At 41.6% G+C, this 24,340-nt stretch overlaps 1 protein-coding gene and 1 long non-coding RNA gene across 3 annotated transcripts; both read left to right on the top strand.

Annotated features, from left to right (window-relative positions):
- The first annotated feature begins 1,984 nt into the window (after positions 1-1,984).
- LOC135092175 (microfibril-associated glycoprotein 4-like) lies at positions 1,985-22,430 on the top strand. 2 transcript variants are annotated; one of them, XM_063990457.1, is made up of 4 exons: positions 1,994-2,543; positions 6,608-7,050; positions 18,930-19,031; positions 21,727-22,430. In XM_063990457.1, the coding sequence occupies exons 1-4, from the start codon at positions 2,325-2,327 to the stop codon at positions 21,893-21,895; spliced, it is 933 nt and encodes a 310-aa protein (XP_063846527.1). In that variant the 5' UTR covers positions 1,994-2,324; the 3' UTR covers positions 21,896-22,430. The 2 variants fall into 2 exon arrangements, with proteins under 2 accessions (XP_063846528.1, XP_063846527.1); XM_063990458.1 differs by lacking the exon at positions 18,930-19,031 and having other exon boundaries at positions 1,985-2,543.
- LOC135092177 (uncharacterized) lies at positions 9,464-16,196 on the top strand. The gene is made up of 2 exons (XR_010262786.1): positions 9,464-12,474; positions 12,506-16,196. It is a non-coding gene; the product is annotated as an uncharacterized LOC135092177 (long non-coding RNA).
- Positions 22,431-24,340: the final 1,910 nt, after the last annotated feature.

Here is a 24,340-nt window from a genome sequence, read left to right as displayed (position 1 = left end):
TCTGGGTTGGTAGCAGTGTTACCACGGATGAATGTGGGGTGGTGCGGGTGTGTTACGTTGCCAGTGCTGGTCAACTGGGTTAAGCCTTTTCCTACTGTGTTTCTGGTAGTATTACTAAATTGCTTATGTAAGGCGTGGAAGTCTCCTATTACGTCAGTGGGGATATTGTTGTTGATTAATTTGTTGAAACCAGGATACGGGAGGTAAGGCGTCTTGGCGTTAAGTAGGAGAGACTGGGGCAAGTTGGCAACAGGATTATGTTGGCACATTTGAAATAATTCCACTGTTTACCGCTTGATGGCGCTGCTACTCACTCCACCTAATGACCGCGTGGGGCCTCACTTACCAGCATGCAGCCACGTCAGGAGGTCGCATGATTTGACTGGAGTGAGGATAAGTTGAATTTTGATGCTGGTAAGTAAATTTTCATTCACTTATACTAGTAGTTTGTTGTAACATACAGCTAGTTAGAGGTGAGTGATATTCATTTTAGGCGTAATTTGTGGTAGGGTTCAAGGACTGTTTACCCTTGAAATAGGTCATGCTAGGCTTCTTAATCTATATGAAAATCATTTGTTTAGATTAGTGCTACGGATGGGGCAAGTTGGCTTAAATGAAACGGGGCAAACTGGCACAGTACCAACTATATATGAACAACATTGGCCTATTTATTACCTATCCATTTTCATATATTTTGATTTATATTATTGTTTGATATATGTATATCGATACATATATTAATTAGCTTACTGAACAAATTTTAATCTTGTATTTTTCTGGAGATGGTTTAAACAAAAATGAACAACACTCGTGTGGATGTGTAGTCCCCGGCTGGCTGGTCCGGGTCCCATAGGTCTGAGTTGCTAGATGTGCATTTTTCTTGCGGCTTGCACTGTTACCACGTCGGGTGAGGATATATATATATATATATATATATATATATATATATATATATATATATATATATATATATATATATATATATATATATATATATATATATATATATATATATATATATATATATATATATATATAATATTTCTCTCTCTCTCTCTCTCTCTCTCTCTCTCTCTCTCTCTCTCTCTCATATTACTGCTGAAAAATACTACTACCAGTGAAATAAACTGATCACAAGTTCACCGTTGCACAGAGCGCACTTCCATTACCCCGAAAACTGACGACGTAATTAGGTCTTTAAGAAGATTGAAGCAAAGTATCGAGATAGGTTGTGTTGTTGGCAAATGGTGAGGCGACTGACCGGCTGCCCACTCGCGAAGAAGCAGAGTCTGAGATGACCGCACAGAGTTACATTGATGGGAGCTACATCACGATACGTAACATGAAACACTTTGCTCTCTATGACGGCTTCCTTCAAAGATCACAAACATTTCACTCAGCTTCTCGTGATGATTGTTTTTTTTTTTTTTTCACCATTGCAGGTGTGGTATCCCTGATAAAGGATCGTTAGAATCATGAAAAAGCTCTTCAGAATCTCAGTAAATTCCACTAAAGCAAAGATTCTCAGCATTTCCTCCATCATTAACAGCCTCGGCTTGATGGATTTCTCCGACACACACACACACACACACACACAAATTCTTAGCATTCTCTCTCTCTCTCTCTCTCTCTCTCTCTCTCTCTCTCTCTCTCTCTCTCTCTCTCTCTCTCTCTCTCTTTCCATCTTTCAATCATTTTACAAAATGAAATGTAATTGAATTATTGTTCAATTATCAGGTACATCAATTATTTAGCCCCAGCCATGTAATTTTTTTACCCCCAAGGAGTTTGTTTACCCCTGGCTGAGAATCACTTGACCGAAGCCTGATAAGAGTAGTGGAAACAAGACGCCGAACCGTTTCACAAAACGGTCCTGTTATGTTTCGTCTTACAATAGCTTCGGATTCCTTGAAGACACTACTAAGAGTTACCAAATAGTCAGGTTAGTGCGTGGTGTGGCAGCACCATGCACTACTTCTGCACGGAGGGCACAGCTCCCACCACTCCACAGGAAGAAAACATTAACAGTACACAAAGCTGCGAGGATCTTGCTACATCCGGTGCCAGCGCGATAAGAGGCACACTGGCGCCCTTACCCAAGTGCCGCTTCATCTAATATTAACACAACACTTCACCATACTAGAGGAGTGATGACATGCATGAGCACCACAGTTTCTATTCTTTCCTCGCCACACCCACCGAGGCTTGAAGTGGCGTGTTGAGGCCCGCGAAGCACCCAGGGCTCAAGACACAAACCACTTTGCTCTGAGCAGCACCCGGCCACGGTCGCCTTGGTTAGGTGCTCTGGCCAGCAATTATTTGCGATGCAGTTCCTTGTGTTCCTCGCCATGGGCGTGGCCGTGGCCCAGGCAAGCGCCACGCCTCCCACAGCTGAGGAGAATAGCTGTTCAGGCCTCAAGGACGATCGCTCCCTTCTGTCCAGCCTACTAGCGGTAACTGGCTACAGTGATGCTTGCGTGGCCGCCGCCCTGGACTTCTGTAGTAGTGGACAAGAGGACAGCCGCTACGCGTCCCTCATGGAGGTAAGGGTCAGGCCAGTCTCTGTCTAAGCCTGGGCCAGACTGCTCTCTAAGGGGAAGGTATCATTTATAGACAAAATCTTTCCAATTTATCAAGGTGTGCTTGTACCAATTGTTGTTTGAGCACACCTGATTGTGTGTGTTCATTAACGGGAACCAAATACAGAAACATTAAAGTTGAATCACATAACTTGCTGGTCATATACTTCCCTAGTTACGTTTCCTTACGTGGAGTGATCTGAACCTTCTTCCCAGCAACACTTCAGAGCCACTCCCGCCAATGGCCGGATTTCTCGGAGAGGGTTCTACCTCATGCAGAATTTGAAAAAAATCAGGATTTTTCTCAAAAATATATATAGAAAAGTAATTCATCTATTTTATTTAAATAGTTTTTGCTATTTAAATTAATATATATATATATATATATATATATATATATATATATATATATATATATATATATATATATATATATATATATATATATATATATATATATATATATATATATATATATATATATATATATATATATATATATATATATATATATATATATATATATATATAATGTAATATAATATAATATGAGGAGGCAGTAGGCATCTCCCGAAACAATAAATACTCCCAGTGAGGTCTAAATCACTGGATGAGGGGGTGCTGTGAGCTTATCATTAAATCCTGCTGTGACCTCACTGAACGTTTCTCTGTCTCACAATACAAGGGGGGCAGACTCAACCTGCCCTCGAAAGACCTCTCTCTTCATACAAAATACAAGCACCTAATTACACACACACACACACACACACACACACACACACACACACACACACACACACACACATTTCACTCAAAATTTAAAACTATCATGGCGACTCCTACACCAGCTTCGGAGTCCCCAACTGGGGAGGGGAGCACAGATGTCCCCAGGTCGGACTGCTCTTCTGGTATCGACCCTAAGTCTCTTGACCCCTTAGCTTTTTCTTCGTTAACTTCTGCAACATTCGCAGTCTTAGATCCAATTTTATATCTGTAGAACACCACCTCTCCTCTACTAAACCTCATCTTTTTCTCACTGAAACACAGGTGTCTGAAGCAACTGGTAGTAACCCATTCTCTGTTCCCTCTTACTTTCCCTGTCGTTATTTTCGATCCAAAGCTGGATGTTGTGTTTATGTGAGCAGCGACTTAACCTGCTCTCGTGCCCACACTATTCAATCTTCTAGTTTTCCACCATCAGGCTACGACTACAGAGTCACTCAAACTAAATTAATCTGTGCTACATACCTCTCATTAACTCCTCTGACTACAAGAAATTCTTTGACTACTTAATTCCCAAAGTGGAGCACATTCTGACTTTCTTCCCTTTTGCAGAGATCTCCATTCTTGGAGACTTTAATGTTCACAATCAGCTTTGGCTTTCCTCTCCCTTCACTGATCATCTTGGTGAACTAACCTTCATTTTTGCTAAACTCCACGACTTAGAGCAAATGGTGCAACACCCTACTCGTATTCCTGATCGTCTTAGAGATACGTCCAACATTCTTGACCTTTTCCTAACCTCTAATCCTTCTGCTTTTGCTGTTACCCTTTGTTCCCCATTGGGCATCCCCCTAAGTGGAGGTGCCTCTGGCGTTTTGCCTCTACTAGTTAGGGAACCTGAGGAGGTATTTTGCTGATTTTCCTTGGAATGAATACTACTACCATGTCAGAGACCTGTCTCTTTGTGCCGAGCGCATAACAGAAGTGGTAGTGTCTGGCATGGAGGCGTACATTCCTCACTCTTTTTCTCTGCCTAAAATATCGAAACCTTGGTTTAACACAGCGTGTTCTCGTACTATACATGATGGAGAGGTGGCCCACAAAAGGTACTTGAGCCTTTCATCAGCAGAATCTCATGCAATTTATACTTCTGGCCGGAACCATGCCAAGTCTTTTATCCAAATAGCTAAAAACTCCTTCATTAATAGAAAGTGTCAAAATCTTTCAAGATCTAACACCCCTCGTGACTTCTGGCATCTAGCCAAAAACACTTCCAATAACTCTGCTTCTTCTTTCCCTCCTATATTTCAACCAAATGGCATCACTACTATCACATCTATCCCGAAAGCTGAACTCTTCGCTCAAACCTTTGCTGAAAACTCTACCTTGGAAGATTCTGCCAGGGCTTGTTCCTCCCTCTCCACCCTCGGACTACTTCATGGTACCTATTAAAATTCTTCGCAATGATGTTTTCCTTGCCCTCGCTACCTTAAACCGTCGGAAGGTTTGTAGATGTGATGGGGTCCCTCCTATGGTTCTCCAAAACTGCGCCTCTGTGCTTGCACCTTGTCTAGTCAAACTCTTTCAACTTTGTCAACATCTACCTTTCCTTCTTGTTGAGACGTCTCCACCAGTTTTTCTCACCCCCACTAAGTCTGTACAAGGGCCTTATCCGTCCATGTATGAGTATGCTTCACATGTCTGGAGGGGGGGGGTTCCACTCATACCGCTCTTCTAGATAGGGTGGAATGAAAAGCTTTTCGTCTCATCAGTTCCTCTCCTCTAACTGACTGTCTTCAGCCTCTCTCTCATTGCCGCTATGTTGTCTTCTAGCTGTCTTCTACTGCTATTTTCATGCTAACTTCTCTTCTGATATTGCTAACGGCATGCCTCCCCTCCTTCCATGGCCTCGCTGCACAAGACTTTCTTCTTTCTCTCACATCTATTCTGTCCACCTCTGTAATGCAAGAGTTAACCAGTATTCTCAATCATTCATCCCTTTCTCTGGTAAACTCTGGAACTCCCTGCCTGCTTCTGTATTTCCACCTTCCTATGACTTGAATTCCTGGAAGAGGGAGGTTTGAAGACACTTATCCTTCAATTTTTGACTACCGCTTTGGACCCTCTTCTGGGACTGGCATCTCAGTGAGCTTTTTTTTATTGGATTTTTGTTGCCCTTGGCCAGTGTCCCTTCCTTCTACATAAAAAAAAAATTATATATATATATATATATATATATATATATATATATATATATATATATATATATATATATATATATATATTATTACGCTATCACTCCTGCAGCATGGTAGGAGGCGAGGGTGGACTGTGTATGGCGCACAGACATGAAACCAGACAAAATCTTTCCCTAGGTTTAGCTTACACTCCAACCCTCCTTATTTCAGTAAGACTCAGAAAGAATACAAGAAACATGAGTTTTTGTATAATTAAATGTATAGAGAACACTTACATCTAGTATTTTTTACCTAAGAAAACACATCTAATATCCTTAACCTAATTTGTGGAAAACGCAAAACACCATCACCGCTACTCGCGATTCACGCAGTCACGCCTAAACCCGACATTACTAACTGCCAGCAGACTTCACAGGCAAAACTGAAGTAAAGCAATTTACCACCAATATACCTAATCCAGTTACAAGTACACAAAATGCTAAATAACTCTGGATAGAAAGCTCCAGCCAGACCCTACACTTGAGCAAACTGAACATACAACGCCTTAGAGTAAGTCCTGTCCTCGGTGCGGGGAGCACAACCTGCACCACCACCACCGCCAGTCCCGATCTGCTTCTGCCAGCCAAAACCGTCAGGTGCACCAAGTACACATCAAAGTTTCCAATTTCCATATCAAATACACCAAATTAATTCCACCATGGCAGTTCCCCACTAAACACACTAGCAGTCATTACCCAGAATTAATTGTTAGTTCCCTCTAAGGGTAGTTACCTAGTACCTCGAAAATCATAATTATATTTACAGTAAGTCTTAAGGTACTTCCATTTATATAACTTATTAGATATTTTCCTCGATATAACACTTAAATAATTTTAAATAGAGTAATGTAATTTTGATTTAACATGATTTTTTTTACTCGGATATAAATTGATTTAAATAATTTGGTTTAAATCACAGCAGACCTGACCACATGTGTAACATTAATTTTCGGGGTTCTCCTAATGCAGGTCAAATAAGTGTTAGGTCTTTATTAGTGGCAATGCAGGACGAGCTGCGCTGCCACGTCTGACACAAACCGCATCACTTTCTTTGCCCTTTGATTTACAGGAGGCGAGGGAAGTGGTGCAGGAGGTTAGTGCTTCTGTGAACAAATGGGGGTCTGCGCCACGTAACTGTAAAGACTTACTGGACTCCGGGGACAGCGGGAGCGGCCTCCGCCAGGTATACCCTTACCTTGCGCGACCCCACCAAAGCGTGCTTGTGTTTTGTAACCACACTGTCGACGGCGGGGGATGGACTGTCTTCCAGCGGCGCTCCAGTGAATTACCCCGCCAAGATTTCTACCGAGCTTGGATCGAGTATCAGTTGGGTTTTGGTGACATAGAGGGTGAATTCTGGTTGGGCCTCGAGGTTTTGCACCACCTGACCTCCACCACTGTGCAGGAGCTACGAATTGACCTGGACGATTACGAGGGAGGACATCGGTGGGCTAAGTATGGATACTTCCACGTGGGCACATCAGAGACAAATTTCCGCCTCAGTGTTGGAAGGTGAGGGCCTTCTCTCTCTCTCTCTCTCTCTCTCTCTCTCTCTCTCTCTCTCTCTCTCTCTCTCTCTCTCTCTCTCTCTCTCATATTATATATTATACATATATATATATATATATATATATATATATATATATATATATATATATATATATATATATATATATATATATATATATATATTATTGGTTTAACACAGCTCCTTGGTTTAACAGAGCTCCTTGGTTTAACACAGCTTGTTCTCGTGCTATACATGATAGAGAGGTGGCCCACAAAAGGTACTTAAGCCTTCCATCACCAGAATCTCATGCACTTTATATTTCTGCCCGGAACCATGCCACGTCTGTTCTCCAACTAGCCAAAAACTCCTTCATTAACAGAAAATGTCAAAACCTTTCAAGATCTAACTCCCCTCGTGATTTCTGGCATCTAGCCAAAAATATCTCCAATAACTTTGCTTCTTCTTCTTTCCCTCCTCTACTTCAACCAGATGGCACCACTGCTATCACATCTATTTCTAAAGCTGAACTCTTCGCTCAAACCTTTGCTAAAAACTCTACCTTGGACGATTCTGGGCTTGTTCCTCCCTCTCCTCCGCCCTCTGACTACTTCATGCCACGTATTAAAATTCTTCGCAATGATGTTTTCCATGCCCTCGCTGGTCTAAACCCTCGGAAGGCTTATGGACCTGATGGGGTCCCTCCTATTGTTCTCCGAAACTGTGCCTCCGTGCTTGCACCTTGCCTAGTCAAACTCTTTCAGCTCTGTCTGTCAACATCTACCTTTCCTTCTTGCTGGAAGTTTGCCTACATTCAACATGTTCCTAAAAAGGGTGACCGCTCTAATCCCTCAAACTACCGTCCTATTGCTTTAATTTCCTGCTTATCTAAAGTTTTTGAATCTATCCTCAACAGGAAGATTCTTAAACATCTATCACTTCACAACCTTCTATCTGATCGCCAGTATGGGTTCCGTCAAGGCCGCTCTACTGGTGATCTTCTGGCTTTCCTTACTGAGTCTTGGTCATCCTCTTTTAGAGACTTTGGTGAAACTTTTGCTGTTGCCTTGGACATATCAAAAGCCTTTGATAGAGTCTGGCACAAAGCTTTGATTTCAAAACTACCCTCCTACGGTTTCTATCCTTCTCTCTGTAACTTAATCTCAAGTTTCCTTTCTGACCGTTCTATTGCTGCTGTGGTAGACGGTCACTGTTCTTCTCCTAAATCTATTAAGTGCTGTTCCTCAGGGTTCTGTCCTGTCACCCACTCTCTTCTTATTATTCCTTAATGATCTTCTAAACCAAACTTCTTGTCCTATCCACTCCTATGCTGATGATACCACCCTGCACTTTTCCACGTCTTTTCATAGACGTCCAACCCTTCAGGAGGTAAACATATCACACAGGGAAGCCACAGAACGCCTGACTTTTGATCTTTCTAAAATTTCTGATTGGGGCACTGCAAACTTGGTATTGTTCAATGCCTCAAAAACTCAATTCCTCCATCTATCAACTCGACACAATCTTCCAGACAACTATCCCCTCTTCTTCAATGACACTCAACTGTTCCCCTCTTCTACACTGAACATCCTCGGTCTGTCCTTTACTTATAATCTGAACTGGAAACTTCACATCTCATCTCTAGCTAAAACAGCTTCTATGAAGTTAGGTGTTCTGAGACGTCTCCGCCAGTTTTTCTCACCCCCCCAGCTGCTAACTCTGTACAAGAGCCTTATCCGTCCATGTATGGAGTATGCTTCACATGTCTGGGGGGTTCCACTCATACTGCTCTTCTAGACAGGGTGGAATCAAAAGCTTTTCGTCTCATCAACTCCTCTCCTCTAACTGACTGTCTTCAGCCCCTCTCTCACCGTCGCAATGCTGCATATCTAGCTGTCTTCTACCGCTATTTTCATGCCAACTGCTCTTCTGATCTTGCTAACTGCATGCCTCCCCTCCTTCCGCGGCCTCGCTGCACAAGACTTTCTTCTTTCTCTCACCCCTATTCTGTCTACCTCTCTAACGCAAGAGTTAACCAGTATTCTGAATCATTCATCCCTTTCTCTGGTAAACTCTGGAACTCCCTGCCCTCTTCTGTATTTCCACCTTCCTATGACTTGAATTCCTTCAAGAGGGAGGTTTCAAGACACTTATCCACCAATTTTTTACCACTGCTTTGACCCTTTTATGGGACTGGCATTTCAGTGGGCATTTTTTTTATTAGATTTTTGTTGCCCTTGGCCAGTATCCTTCCTACATAAAAAAAGAAAACAAAATTATATATATATATATATATATATATATATATATATATATATATATATATATATATATATATATATATATATATATATATATATATGGTGTAGCATGCGTTTCTGCAAATACTGAAAGAGGTGAAAGAATGTGTAATTTCAAGTAGAAAATGTTCTATACACATGTATTTTAAGGCTTTGTTTACCCGTCAGACTAGTTGAAAATGCATGGGTGTACTATGCCTGTAGCTATGAGGTGACGGACAGATTGATGAACTGCCGCAGCCTTGGAGGTGCCACTTGCTCAAATTACGAATGGTTTTATGATATTTTTTGTAGACTGTGGAATATTACAGTATCTTGTAACAAGACAATCGGTATTAAAAATCATGTAATTTACCGATAAGCATACACGACAACATTACTGCAGTGATTAAAAGTACTCCTGTAAAATGCTAAGTGGCATCATCAAAGAGCGGGAGGAGGGGGGAGCGAGTCCGAGAGACCTTCAAAACAGCTGAGTGATGATGCCACGTAGCATTTTACAGAAGCACTTTTAATCACCGCAATAACATTGTCATGTAATGCTTATCGATAAATTATATGCTTTTAACAACATTTGTCTTCTTGTAAGATACTGTAATATTCCACATCCTGCAAAAAAATAAGATAAAACCATTCGTAATTTGAGCAAGCGAGTTGTATAAATATTTCGTAGATAAGTTGCATACATCCCGTATAGAGGAGTGAGATCACAGAAGAATGACCCTAAATGGATGACTGCTAGCTTAAGATATTATATAGGGCAGAAGAGAAATATATATGAGATTGAATTAGAACAGTCAGTTAACGAGGAAAGCTAAGGGCAATTATGAATAAAGGATAGCCTGTCAGGCGAAGACGGACCCCAAGGGATTTTATCAGGTATACAAGAAGAAGAATAAGGATACTATAGGTCCATTAAAGTCAGCAGATGGGAAGCTGGTTAGTTCTGGGGAGAAGATTAGCAAAATTCTGAATGAGTATTTTTTAACTGTCTTCAACCAGGAAAACATGCAGGATATGCCAAATAGTGAACAGATGTTTAGAGCAGATGAGAATGAGAAGCTGACAGATATTTCCATAACTAGGGATATAGTGGAACAGGAGCTAGATAAGCTAAAACGTTCAAGACACCAGGACCTGATGAAATATATTCCAGAGTACTTAAGGAATGCAAAGAGGTTATTAGTGAGCCGTTAGATTCCGTCTTTAAGAAATCACTTGAGTCGGGTGAGGTACCAGTAATGTTGAGGCAGGCTAATGTAGTACCCATCTTTAAGAAAGGAGATAAAACTTTAGCGTCTAATTATAGACCTGTCAGCTTAACTTCAGTTGTGGGTAAATTATTTGAGTCAATAATAGCGAGAAACATTAGGGAACATTTAGACAAACATAACCTGATAACTCAGTCACAGCATGACTTCACGAAGGGGAAGTCTTGCCTGACAAACTTGTTAAGTTTTTACAGTAAAGTGTACGAGGCAGTAGATAATGGTGATAGTTATGACATCTTATATCTGGACTTTAGTAAAGCATTTGACAAGGTACCCCATCAAAGGCTCCAGAGAAAGGTTAGGGTACATGGGATAGATGGGAAGGTGTTAGGCTGGATAAGGTCATGGCTAAGCAACAGGCGACAAAAAGTTGTAATAAACGGCTCGAAATCTGAGTGGGGTCATGTAATTAGTGGGGTGCCACAGGGATCAGTATTAGGGCCATTGTTGTTTTTAATATATATCAATGACTTAGATAGTGAAATTAGTAGTGGTTAGTAAATGCGGATGACACAAAGATAGGTAGATTAATTAGGTCAGAATCGGATGCCATCGCCTTGCAGGCAGATTTAAATAGGATGAAGGAATGGACGGACAGATGGCAAATGCAGTTTAATATATCAAGAAATGTAAAGTACTTAGCATAGGTAGAGGAAACCCACACAGTAGGTACACATTAAACAACGAAACTCTGGTAGGTACAGGGTACGAGAAAGATTTAGGAGTTATAGTTAGCTCTGAACTCCGTCTAGGAAAACAATGCATAGAGGCCAGAAACAGGGAAAATAGGGTACTAGGATTAATTTTTAGGAGTGTTAAAAGTAGAAAGCCCGAAGTAATGTTGAAGTTATACTTGGCGCTGGTCAGACAACGCTGTGCAGTTCTGGTCCCCACATTACAGGAAAGATATAGATCTATTAGAATCAGTACAGAGGAGAATGACTAAAAGGATACAGGGGATGAGGAGTATTCCTTACGAGGCGAGATTGAAGCTGTTAAATTTACATATTTACATTCTTTAGAGAGACGTAAGTTAATTAAGAGGGGGACCTGATAGAAATCTTTAAGTGGTATAAGGGTTATAACAAGGGGGATGTAAGGAAAATTCTTAGGATCAGCAACCTGGATAGAACAAGAAATAACGGGTTCAAGCTTGAAAAAAATTAGGTTTAGGAAGGAGATAGGAAGAAATTGGTTCTCAAGTAGAGTGGTAGATGAGTGGAACGGACTCAGTAATCATGTTGTTAGTGCTAGGACATTAGGGAGCTTTAAGAGAAGATTAGACAGGTTTATGGATGGGGATGATAGGTGGAAATAGGTATATTTCATACAGGGACTGCCATGTGTAAGCCTGGTCGTTTCTTGCAGCTTCCCTCATTTCTTGTGTTCTGTTCCTTAGTGGCACCTCCGAAGCTGTGAAAATGCAACCGTCTGTCCGTCACCTCAGCTACACGCAGAGTACACACATACATTTTCAACTCCTCTGACGGGTAAACAAAGCCTTAAAATGCATATGTGTAAAGAACTTTTTCTACTTAGAATTACACGTTCTTTCACTTCTTTTAGTATTTGCAGAAACTCGCGCTACACCTTGTATAATATACTAATTACTGATGTAGGGAATTTTATTTACGTCGTCGTTATGTCCCCTATACCCCTTACAAACCTCTGCCGGATCCTGTTAGCCTACTCTTGTCTATTGAATGAAAATTTAAAAGTTTAAGTCTCCTTTTGTGAGAAATTCTCATCCCCTGTATCCACTTATTCATTCATTTTTGTACTGATTCTAAGAGACCTATATATCCTTCCTGTAATAATGGGACCAGAACTGAACTATATAATATACACAGCAGATGAGGTCTGACCAGCGCCAATATAATTTTAATGAGGTCTGACCAGCGCCAATATAATTTTAATATTTGTTAAACTCTGAGCCATCCTTGCTAGCAATGTGTATTAGGCGAGTAGGACAGGGAATAAAACGTGCGAGTCCTAAGACAGCTGGAGCAGAACTAAAGTGTACCACACCTGCTATTTATTTCATTGGCTTCGACACAGATTAAAAATACACAGTGTGAAACCCCAAAACCCCGAACATCTGAGTAACTCAATTGAACCCCGAATAAACCCACCAACGTATCATTATGTTTCGGACCCAACACCCCCACTGAAACTAATGATGGGTATATACAATACAACACACATTAAATCAATACACACTCCTGTTTTAACTATCTACACACCCATAATAACTTTACTGAAATCACAAAGCTTTACTTTAGGTATACAGGTTTAGTGAACATATCAGCAATATTTTGATCAGATGGTACATAGTTAAGTTGCACTACACCTCTCTGAACCTCTATCCTAATAAAATGGTATCTAATATCTATGTGCTTTGATCTCTGATGCTGGACAGGGTTTTCAACTAATTTTATGGCACCTTGGTTATCACAGTGTATATAGTACAGCTGTTTATCGAAGTACTTCCTGTCATATCTTCCAGTAATTGCAATAAAAACTTTGCCTCTTGAGTAGCGGCAGACAAGGCCATATACTCAGCTTCACAAGTAGACAGAGCAACTGTTCTCTGTTTTCTAGTCTTCCAAGAGATTAATGGACCCCCACTGGAAAGTTGGAAGCTATACCCGGTAATACTTCTGCGATCTTGTGCATTAGCCCAGTCAGCATCACAATACCCAATCAAATTCAGTGACTCATCTGACTTTTTAAAAGTCAAACATTGATCAATGGTACCTTTCAAATATCTTAATACATGCTTGGCCATAGTGAGATGAGAAGTAGTTGGATTAGTCATATTCTGAGACAATTTAGTTACAATAAAGCACAAATCAGGTCTAGTACATGTCATTACATAGATCAGACTTCCAACTCTATACATATTGATATCAGCCAGTTTTGATTCACTAGAACTAATACATACTTTGTTCACATCCATGTTACAAGGAGTATAGGCAGGTTTACAATGTTGCATACCAAATTTCTCAAGGATCTTTTCCACATATTTAGTTTGATTCATTTTAATTACATTATCATCACACACAAACTGTATACCTAGATACCAGGAAATTTTGCCTAGATCTTTCATCCTAAATTTATCACCCAGACTTTCCTTCATGTTCTTCAATTTTGCATCACTGCTGGCCGCAATTATTATGTCATCAACCCAAACTAATACATTGGTTACCTCATCATCAGTAATTCTGGTATAAAGACATGGGTCAGCAAATGACTGAGTTAAACTTAGGTCAACCAAATATGAGTGCAACAGTGAACTCCAATTTCTACCACTTTGTTTGAGACCATACAAGGATTTCTTTAATTTGTACACCAACTTCTCGCCACCATTACCCTCCACACAGAAACCCTTGGGTTGTTCAACATAAATTTCACAATCAATAGGTGCATTTAAGTAGGCAGTTTTTACATCCATTTGATGAACAACCAGGTCATGTTGTACAGCCAACTGCATTAAAGTTCTTACAGATGTGATCCTAGTAGTTGGGGAAAATGTTTCGTGATAATCTATACCTGCCTCCTGAGAGTAACCCTTAGCAACAAAACGAGCCTTGTACCTTGTCTCATTGTTAGGGTTAAACTTCAGGTCATATACCCACCTACTTCCCACAGCTTTTCTACCTTCAGGCAAAGTAGTAAGCTCAAAAGTCTCATTATCCTTTAGAGCTTTCATTTCCAATTCCATAGCTTCTCGCCATTTATCAGAATCAGGAGATGCAATAGCATCTTGATATGTATAAGGTACACTGGCTAGTTTATAGCAATAGTCAACAGTACAATTCACAATACTATCCAAAGCCTCATCCATTTCATCACCAACAATACAGTCACCAAAATATATGGGTTTACGTTTTACTCTTTCTGACCGCCTTAAACACACACTGTCCTCTGTTTGGTTACCAACTTCTGGGCTAGCTTCAGTGTCAGTACTACGTGTTGTAGTCCAGTCACATTCACTACCCCATGCTACATCTGAACTTACATCTACGCTAGGCCTGGTAAATTTGACACATCCACTTTCCTTACTGTACCAGTCTTTGGAAAATATACAAGGTATGCTGGACTAGACTTATCATAGCCTACAAAAATTCCATCCTCACTTCTGGCATCAAGTTTTTTCTTCTGTTGTACATAGGCATAACATACAGAACCAAAAATGTGCATATTACTAATATTTGGCTTTTTACCTGCAAAAGCCTCGAATGGAGTCTTCTTAATCCTAAGGTTATAACATCTGTTTCTAATGTAAGCAGAGGCCATAACGGCATACGTCCACAGAAACTTTGGCAGACCAGACTCTATTAGTAAACATCTGGCCATTTCAAAAAGAGTACGCCAGCCTCTTTCAGCGGTACCATTTTGGTGAGGTGAGTAGGGAGAAGACATTTCATGCTTGATTTTATTTTCCACGAGTAAATCTCCGAATGCATTAGAAGTAAATTCCGTACCTTCATCACTTCTGAGACATTTCACTGAGCCATAGGGAGAAATGTCTGCTATGAAATGCTTAGTTGCCTGTAAGGTGTCACACTTATATTTGAGGAAGTATATCATGATAAGACCGGAGTAATCAACAAAACTGAGTGCATACTTAAAACCGTCCTTGGCAACAGGATCAATGGGACCAGCTAGGTCACAGTGTACCATATCTAGTTTAGCTTTTGAACGCTCATCAGCTTGTCTGTTTCTAAACTGAGTCATTTTCCCTTTAACACAAATGCCACAATCAAAGTCCTTTTTGTCACTAATTTTCATCCCGTTCACTACACCTTCAAGTTTCAAAATATCACTCACATTACAATGACCGAGAATTTCATGCCACTGTCTCAATGTATAGGACGCCCTATTTGAACACAGTATTGTTTAAGAAATACAGTCTACCATGCTTAACTATGTCAAACTTTGTACCGTTTGTAGATGTTAATTCTGCAGAATTTGGTTTAAACTCGATTGATGCACCCTTCTCAGTGGCAGCTTGAACCGAGAAAATATCTTGCTTGAAGGAAGGTACATAGAGAGCATTTTCCAGAATTGTTGTATGAACATTACCACAAGAGTCTACAAGGGTAACACAGGCATCACCCTTCTTTTTAACCAGATTATTTGTTCTACTACCATCAGCTAGTTCAATAAAATGTCTCTCAGGATCAAATTGCTTGTCAAAACACACAAATTTGGAGTCATCATTGATTATATGAGTAGTTGCACCACAGTCCACCATTAACTTGTTAACCACAACACATGATTCAGTCTCTGATCTCCGAAGCCCCACTTTAAACACAAAACTGTGGCTCTGACTGTCATAATCATCACTATAATCTTTTACGTTCCTGGCAGAGTCTTTACCACTGTTACCCCCCGAACTCTTCCAACAAAACTTCGTATCGTGGGAGTTATTCCTGCAGTTCTCACACCATCTTCTTAAAGTCTGGTTCGGTCTAGAGACACGGCAGTCGACCGATTTGTGACCCTGAAGACCGCACTTGAAACACGTACCACTGAATTTACGAGACTCTATCCTCATCACTCTGTCACTGTCACTTTTGTCGCCGCACGACTTCTGTCTCCTCGAAACTTCTGAGAGACACCTTGAACTCAGCAAATGTCAATGCCTTTTCTCTGTGTAATTACAGTCATAAATGGCTTGAATTCCGTAGGTAAACCCTTAAGCACCATTGCCACCAACAAGCTGTCACTAATAGTTTCACCAGACGTTTTAAGTGCAGTTGCCGCCGTCTCGGCTCGAATCACATAGTCTGTAACACTCTCGTTTTCTCCCTTAAGCAACGTTGTGAGCTCCGTGTACAGTGATATGACCTTGGGTTTACCTTTCGATAAGTACTGTTCCCGTAAAATCCTCAGTGCCTCACGTCCATCGTCCTTCGCATCACGCATCACAAGGGATAGACTACGGTCATCCAGGAACTGAATCAACTCCGCAAATGCCTCGGCATTTTTGGTAACGTCTGCAGCAGTCGTACTTGATGCAGGAGGATCAATCACATTATGCAATTTCTGGAGCCGCATGTAGCCCAAAAACTTCACTTCCCATAACTCGTACTTGCGCTCATCACCGTCAAAATACAGTCTGTTCCTGGGCCCATAACCTGTTAAACTCTGAGCCATCCTTGCTAGCAATGTGTATTAGGCGAGTAGGACAGGGAATAAAACGTGTGAGTCCTAAGACAGCTGGAGCAGAACTAAAGTGTACCACACCTGCTATTTATTTCATTGGCTTCGACACAGATTAAAAATACACAGTGTGAAACCCCAAAACCCCGAACATCTGAGTAACTCAATTGAACCCCGAATAAACCCACCAACGTATCATTATGTTTCGGACCCAACAATATTACTTCGCGATTGCTACTTTTAACACCGCTGGAAATTAATCGTAATACCTGATTTGCTTTATTTCTGGCCTCTGTGCATTCTTTTCATAGACAGAGAAGAGAGCAAACTATAAGTTCTATATATTTTTCGTCTTCTGAATTTACCAAAGCTTCCTTTTTTATTGCATGCCTATTATGTGGGTTTCTTCTACGTACGCTAAGTACTTTGCATTTGTTAATATCAAACTGCATTTGCGATCTGCTTGTCCATTCTTTCATCTTATCCAAGTCTGCCTGGAAGGCGATGGCATCAAATCTTACCTAATTTATTTACCTATCTTCGTGTCATCCGTAAGATTACTAACACCTCAAGTCAGTGGTTCTCAAACTTTTTCATGAGTGACCCTATTTGGAACATTTCATTACTTCGCGACCCATGATTGGTTCATATGTGATGAAGTTGTAGAATAAACCAATAAGAACGAAAGATTATTATTATTATTATTAGTTAGTAAATATAGTAAGTAGTATATGAAGCAAGATATTATATAATTATATATATATATATACACACACACACACACACACACACACTAATCACACAAATTACTGCAAACGGCACAACCTCCCTCGCCTGCGGTCTGTGAAAAATAGACACCGCGCACGAGGCTGCATGGACCCACTGCCAGTCCAACATACGCGTTTGATACAGGAGTCATTCCTGTCAGAGACACCATTACGTGGGGCCCAGGAGGAGGGAGGTGGGGGGAAGATGAACATACATAACAAAAGTAATTTGTGGTTAAAAAAGAATAATTCAATTAAGTAACTGAAATACACTGAAACACTGAAAGGATAATAATGTTCCTGTGTCCCTGCGACCCATCAAAATTGATCTCGCGACCCATAGTTTGAGAACCACTGCCTCTAGTAATGGCGATGTCCAGGTCATTAAGATATAATGAAAATAACAATGCCCCTAAAACTGATTCCTGCGGCACCCCACTAATCACTTGACCCCACTCGGAATAGAGTCGTTTGTTACAACTCTGTCGCCTGTCAACTAGCCACGACCTTATCCAGCCTAATACCTTCCCATTTACCCCGTGCGCCTTAATCCTTCTCAGGAGTACCTTGTCAAACGCTTTACTAAAGTCGAGGTATAGGATGTCATATACGTATCACCTGCCGCCTCGCAAACTTTACTATAAAAATTCAACAAGTTTGTAAGACTTCTCCTTCCTGAAGCCATGCTGTGACTGTTTTAACAAATTATTCTTATCTAAAATGCTCCCTAATGTTCCTCGCGATTACTGATTACATTAATTTTCCTGCAACTGAAGTTAAGCTGACTGACAGGTGTATAATCAGACATTAACATTTTATCTTTCCTTAAAGGATAGGTACCATATTCGCCTGCCTCCACATTACCGGCACCTCTCCTGAGTCTAATGATTTCCTAAACACAGCAACTAACGGTTCACTAATAACCTCTTTGCTTTTCCTAAGTATTTTGAGATATATTTGGTCTGGTTCTGGTGACATTTTTTTTTTTTTTTCAGGCTGTTCCACTGTCTCCTTAGTTACGGAAATATCTATATATTTTTCATTCTCTTCTGCTCTAAAAATCTGTTCACTCTTCGGCATTTCCTGCACGTTTTCCTGGGTGAGGAATTTTCCTCATCACTTCCCCAAAACAAACTAGTTTTCCATTAGGTGCCTTAAATGGACCTACTATTTCTTTTCTTCGTCCTATAGATGGATAAATAGATAAATAAACAGATGGATAGATAGATAGATATAGATGAATTGACAGATTAAGATGATTATACAGAATAGGCAGAGATAGATAATATTTTAATTCTCTTTTTTTTCGTGTGTGTGTGTGTGTGTGTGTGTGTGTGTGTGTGTGTGTGTGTCTTGAGTTGTGTTGTGTTAACAGTTTCAGCGGTGACGCAGGGGACAGCCTCGCCTACCACAACGGCTTCTCATTCAGTACCCATGATAATGACAACGACGGTGCGGGTGAAAACTGTGCCACGACGTAAGTGTTGTCATCCTACACAACTAAACATTGACACCACACAACAAAAAGACAAGTGCTGTCACACAACACAACACAACACAAAATAGAGATTCATTAGTCTTCGTTTAGTTTCAAAGAGATATTGTTAACGCCTGATCTTACCAAATTCTGAAAGATTTTTCGTGGCCTCTCCCTAGTTTCACTTATGTACGCATTTTCCTTTGGTCCTTCTCTCGGCACTAGAAGTCATAGACACAAAATCCTTGTGCCTTGGTTGAATTTCTTATCAGTGTTGCAGAAAGAGATTCTCTTGAAAATCTATTATTAAGCAGCGTTTGTACAAATTCTTGGGTGATCGCCTCTCCAACTTTTGCTGGTAACCTGATTATTGTGCTTGTTTTTTTTATATTTTGTATGTAAATATTGTTATGAGGGTTGACAGCAGACCCGTGACGTTGACACGAATATTTATTTTATCCGGTCAAAACTCGCAGGGACACACATCAGTTAGTCATGACAGTCTACATGTACTTACACAGCAACACACGGTGAATGACAAACATCGTGCTGTTTGCAGAATACTGATCTACCACGCAATGTTACATCTGCCTCAACATTCCTCGTCGTTCGGCTTCGGTGAAACAGCCAGCCAGGTGCCACACGCAACGTCAACACGACGCTAAACAATGCTAAATAAAACACTAGCAGGTAGCCCGACATATCCAGCAATAACGATTACATTATATTCATTCCTCTTATATGTAATATAACAGCGAACTCACGTGTTGGGGTCTGATGTACGACACGCGACTGGTCAAACCTTCTCGCCTTCTAGCTGCTCTGTGGAGTGGGAGATGGCAGTGAGGGCGTCGTTATTCAGGAAGAGCAAGCATAGTGGACCCATCTTGATCCCCTGGGGGACCCCATATGTCAGCTGTTGGAAATTAAAGACAGAGCCTTGATAGCGAACGGCCTGACGCCTCCCTGTGAGGAAGTCGGCTAGCCACGCTAGGAGGTTAGGAGAGAGAGACCCAGACTTATTGCCATGCTGATGACAACAGTGTGATCAACAAGACCAAAGGCTTTTTTTTAAGTCCACAAAAGCAACAGCTAGAGAGGTGTTTCGCTTGTCCAGGTGGCTGTGGATGAATTCAAGGAAGCTCGTCAGGCAATGGGAAGTGGAGGTGGCTTTAATATTTCCAAACTGTTTGATATTCACGGTATTACAAATTTTGGTGTAGGTCCAATCATACACAAAATTTCATGTCATTCAAGGTCATTGAGTGACAGTGGACTGGAAGCTTTGGGGATGGGGGTGACATAAGATGTCTTCCAGTCCGCGGGGCAAGAGTGTTGGGAGAGAGAGGCGTTTATTATGGAGCATAGCGGTATTGCTAGCTCTGCAGCAAACTCCTAAATTTTCATAGGAAGGTCAGTGGGTGTGGTGGATCTTGGTTTTAAGTATTCTCTTAAAAACATCCATCACCTGGACAGTGGGGGGAGAGGAGGGAGCGGGAAGATAGGCAGGAAGTGGAGTGGTGTGGAGAGGAGGAAGGGTCTGACAGATAGCGCCAAAGTGATCGTTAATCTCCTGAGCCGCGAGATTAGCAGGAAGGTGTGAGGTCCAAGAAAGAGATGAAGTGTGCTTTTGTAGGCCACACAAAGCTTTGATCTTAGCGTACCACTGTCTGTTGTTGGCCAGCTTGAGGTGGTGTATCTTGTCCTGGTAATAGCTTGCCTTGGCAGCTTTAATCTCCCTGATCACTCTGCTTCTTAGTTTCTTGTATAGGACCGGGCAGGAGTGGAACGCCCAGGTCCGCTGACGTATGAGTCTTTTAATGCGGGGCGTCATCCAGGGGGCATCAGACGCGTGCACTGTGAAGCTCTTGGCTGGGAAGTAGCGGTGGACGGTTTCTGTGGTGGTGGCGACGTAATTGTGCCATTTTGAGTGGACGTCCTCCACATCCAGCACCTCGGTCCACCCACGGGTGGTGTGTCACCCACTGCCCAAACTCCCTCATGGTTGAGTCAGCCATGGGTCGGTGGGTCCTGCTGACAGCTGACCGGGGCGTCGAGGTGGTGGTGTAGGTGTCTTGGGAAACGAGGCATGTGAGTTACCATACGTGACAATCTGCCATTTTTGAAGACCCCCTCCATGTCCTTACATCAAACATCGGGGCTTTGCTTTGCGGGTACGCTGCTATTCTTACATTTCGGCCATTTATTTATTTATTTATTTTATTCGGTAACAGAATAATTTTGAAACATCCTTCAGAAATATTAATGTTGTGTTCCTTTTATCTGAATAAATGAAATATTGGACATCTGCAGTCTTCTCCAGCCACCATCAAACTTTGTTCAGTTTTCATGCACGTTTTCTGAATAAAACAAAACAGAGTAAAGTGAAAGGCTAATGAAATGTTACAAGTTTTAGAAATTGATCTGACCCAATCCCGAGAGAAACATTTCACAAACACATAGTGAGTGGGAGGAAGCAGACAGTGTTGAGCGGAGCGGTCAGTCTGTCTTCCTTCAATCATGGCGCATTCCATTCCTAATTATTTGTAGCAAATGCAATGTGAATATTTTACTTAGACAGTGTTTGAAAGAAGATTAGAGAATGTGTATCATCAGGCACTACATGACAAAGGAATGAGTGTGCATGTGTACAATATTCGTTCCAAATCTTCTGTGATTTTTCCGTTCCTTTCAGACGCCGGGGAGGTTATTGGTATGACGCTTGCACAAAATCTAACCTGAACGGCTTCCAGTATATGGGAAACTACACCTCCTTCGCCGATGGCATCAACTGGTATAGCTGGAAGGGCAGGCAATACTCCCTGAAGGGAACGTCCATGATGATCCGGCCTTCCACACACTGACCCGCTCGACGGTTGGCTGTGGCCAGCACGGTGGGAGGGTGGGAGGCGTGCACACAACACTGTACAGGACGCGGTTCCAGACCACCAACACCTCTCCAGGCTCCCTCCCTGACGCTACTCTCAGCCTGAGTCCCTCTTTCTCCCGCAAACCGCCGGAGTGGCTGACCCCTCACAGCCCAAGTCACTGCGCTGCTTGCTTCCTCCCTCACACGGCCACGAGGCGTGCACACCTTGCGTCCCTGGACCGGGCTCTGCGTGGTTCATAGTCACGTAACTCTGTAATGTATTTCATTATATCCTGTAATCTAAATACACAATCAGGTACGGTCTCTCTCTTTCTCTCTCTCTCTCTCTCTCTCTCTCTCTCTCTCTCTCTCTCTCTCTCTCTCTCTCTCTCTCTCTCTCTCTCTCTCTCGTTCACTGTGCAGGGTCTCTCTCTCTCTCTCTCTCGTTCACTGTGCAGGGTATCATCCTTGCTGTTGACAAATGTCATTAACAACAAAATAAGCCAATAATAAATTCATCATTGCCTTGAGCAGTCTTTCATTACTCCAAAAAATGACGAAGTGTTGGAGTTCATACCGAGAGAAACACAAAGCCGCGACAAACGCAACTGGAAACCGCCACCAAATACTGTTGCGTGTTGAGGGCTGAGAAGCAACGCCCTCAACGGCCCACCACAGCCAGACACCAGCCAGAAGGAGCACACTGAAGGAGCACACAGTAATCTATGGCTACAGGACGTCACCGGCAAAAACCTGCACGCGGAGACGATAGTGAACATGAGGTGTGTAAGCAGCAGCCTCAAAGCCTAACCCTTGTGTAATGTGAACCCTTGCGTTAAGAGAGCTATTCGTTTGATATCAGTCGGTGCAGAGAATTATTATCTTATCATCGTCATCATCATCATCAGTACTGGCTACAGCACTCTTTCCTAGTTCAATCACGATCTCTCTCTCTCTCTCTCTCTCTCTCTCTCTCTCTCTCTCTGCATAAACAATCTACATTTCATGCAAATTTATATCTATCAGAAATCTATACTTACCTATGAATCATTAGAATTTGAGAAAAAACTCTCCTGCCTGTCAGTCAGTCAAGCTATTCTCTCTCTCTCTCTCTCTCTCTCTCTCTCTCTCTCTCTCTCTCTCTCTCTCTCTCTCTCTCTCTCTCTCTCTCTCTCTTTCCATTGTGAACTTCGTTCAAATGTGATAAGTTTCCTTTTGGATATGATATTGCACTTAAACTATAATGTTATATTTTTATTTCTTAATTACAACTTTTTTTTCCAGATCTGAAACCAGTCTCTTTGAGAATCTTACGCAGAGATTCAGTGCATCCTTTGAAGGAAATATTTTCCTTCAATTCTTCGTTTACTTTGTGTAGTGTTAGGATCCCCTTCCTTGCATAAAATCCCACACATTTGTCAAAGTCATCAACGTTGATTATGACTGCAGGGCGGTTCTTTGTTAGTGAAGAGAATACAGGATGTACTGGTGACCTCTGTGTCATGTGAGCTTCATTGGCAGATGAACAAATTCTTTTAACTGTTGCCTCGCTCACGTTGGTGGCTTTCGCTGTTCGGGCAATAGCTCTTGAGGGGTCAAGTAATGCCCCCTATTAGCCTTTTCTTCCAAAAAATACTTATTTACAGAGTAAATAAACTCTTTTTCTCGGCTGTGGAGATGACGAGAACGAGCGGGAGAGGTAGCTTCCATCCTACCTGGCGGCGCAAGAGGAACTGACCTGTGGATTAACACGGTCAGTCTGACCGTGTGACCTCACTCGGTCATCCATAGAAAAGTGACAACGCTTGGAGGAAACGTTGCCAAGTATTGTGGTGTTTGCAAAAAACAATGCAAGTATCATTAAAAAAAAAACATATATCATACGAACTCTCCTTTTTTAGAGCATCGCAATTTATATATAGTACAACACCATTTAATTTTAAGGTAGGAAGCACCTGACATGAGGTGTGTGACAGAGTCGTAGGCCGGGGAATTCCCGGAAATGACGACGCCCAAACGCTCAATTAAAAATGGTCAGACCATAGGCTGGCGCCAGGTCCCATGGGACAGGAGAATGGAATGCAGGAACGGGAGAAGCGTCCCGCCATACCCTATGGAAGTCAGCATTTTGAGTTATAGTTATACAAAATGATAAGCAATGTAAAATATGGTTAACTGAGTCACCCAAATACAACGCACGGCTGACCTGACCTGACCAGACCTGCCTTGGTGAGTTAGTGAGATGAGGGTGGCCATGCCCTTCCCATCACCTCCTGCTACCTCTCACTTTCATTGTACATTATGGTACCTTATTTAAGAGCAACCAGTGTCACAGGACGTCTATTGTTACAGCTTCACTGGAACAAGTTTGTTACTTCAGTGAAACACAAAAGTTTAGCCACTCATCAACCAGAATTTTGTCTAATGCTTCACATTGTTT

Source organism: Scylla paramamosain, chromosome 39 (genome assembly GCF_035594125.1).
Source record: "Scylla paramamosain isolate STU-SP2022 chromosome 39, ASM3559412v1, whole genome shotgun sequence".
Classification (NCBI taxonomy): domain Eukaryota; kingdom Metazoa; phylum Arthropoda; class Malacostraca; order Decapoda; family Portunidae; genus Scylla; species Scylla paramamosain.
This window is presented reverse-complemented; position numbering and strand designations above follow the sequence as displayed.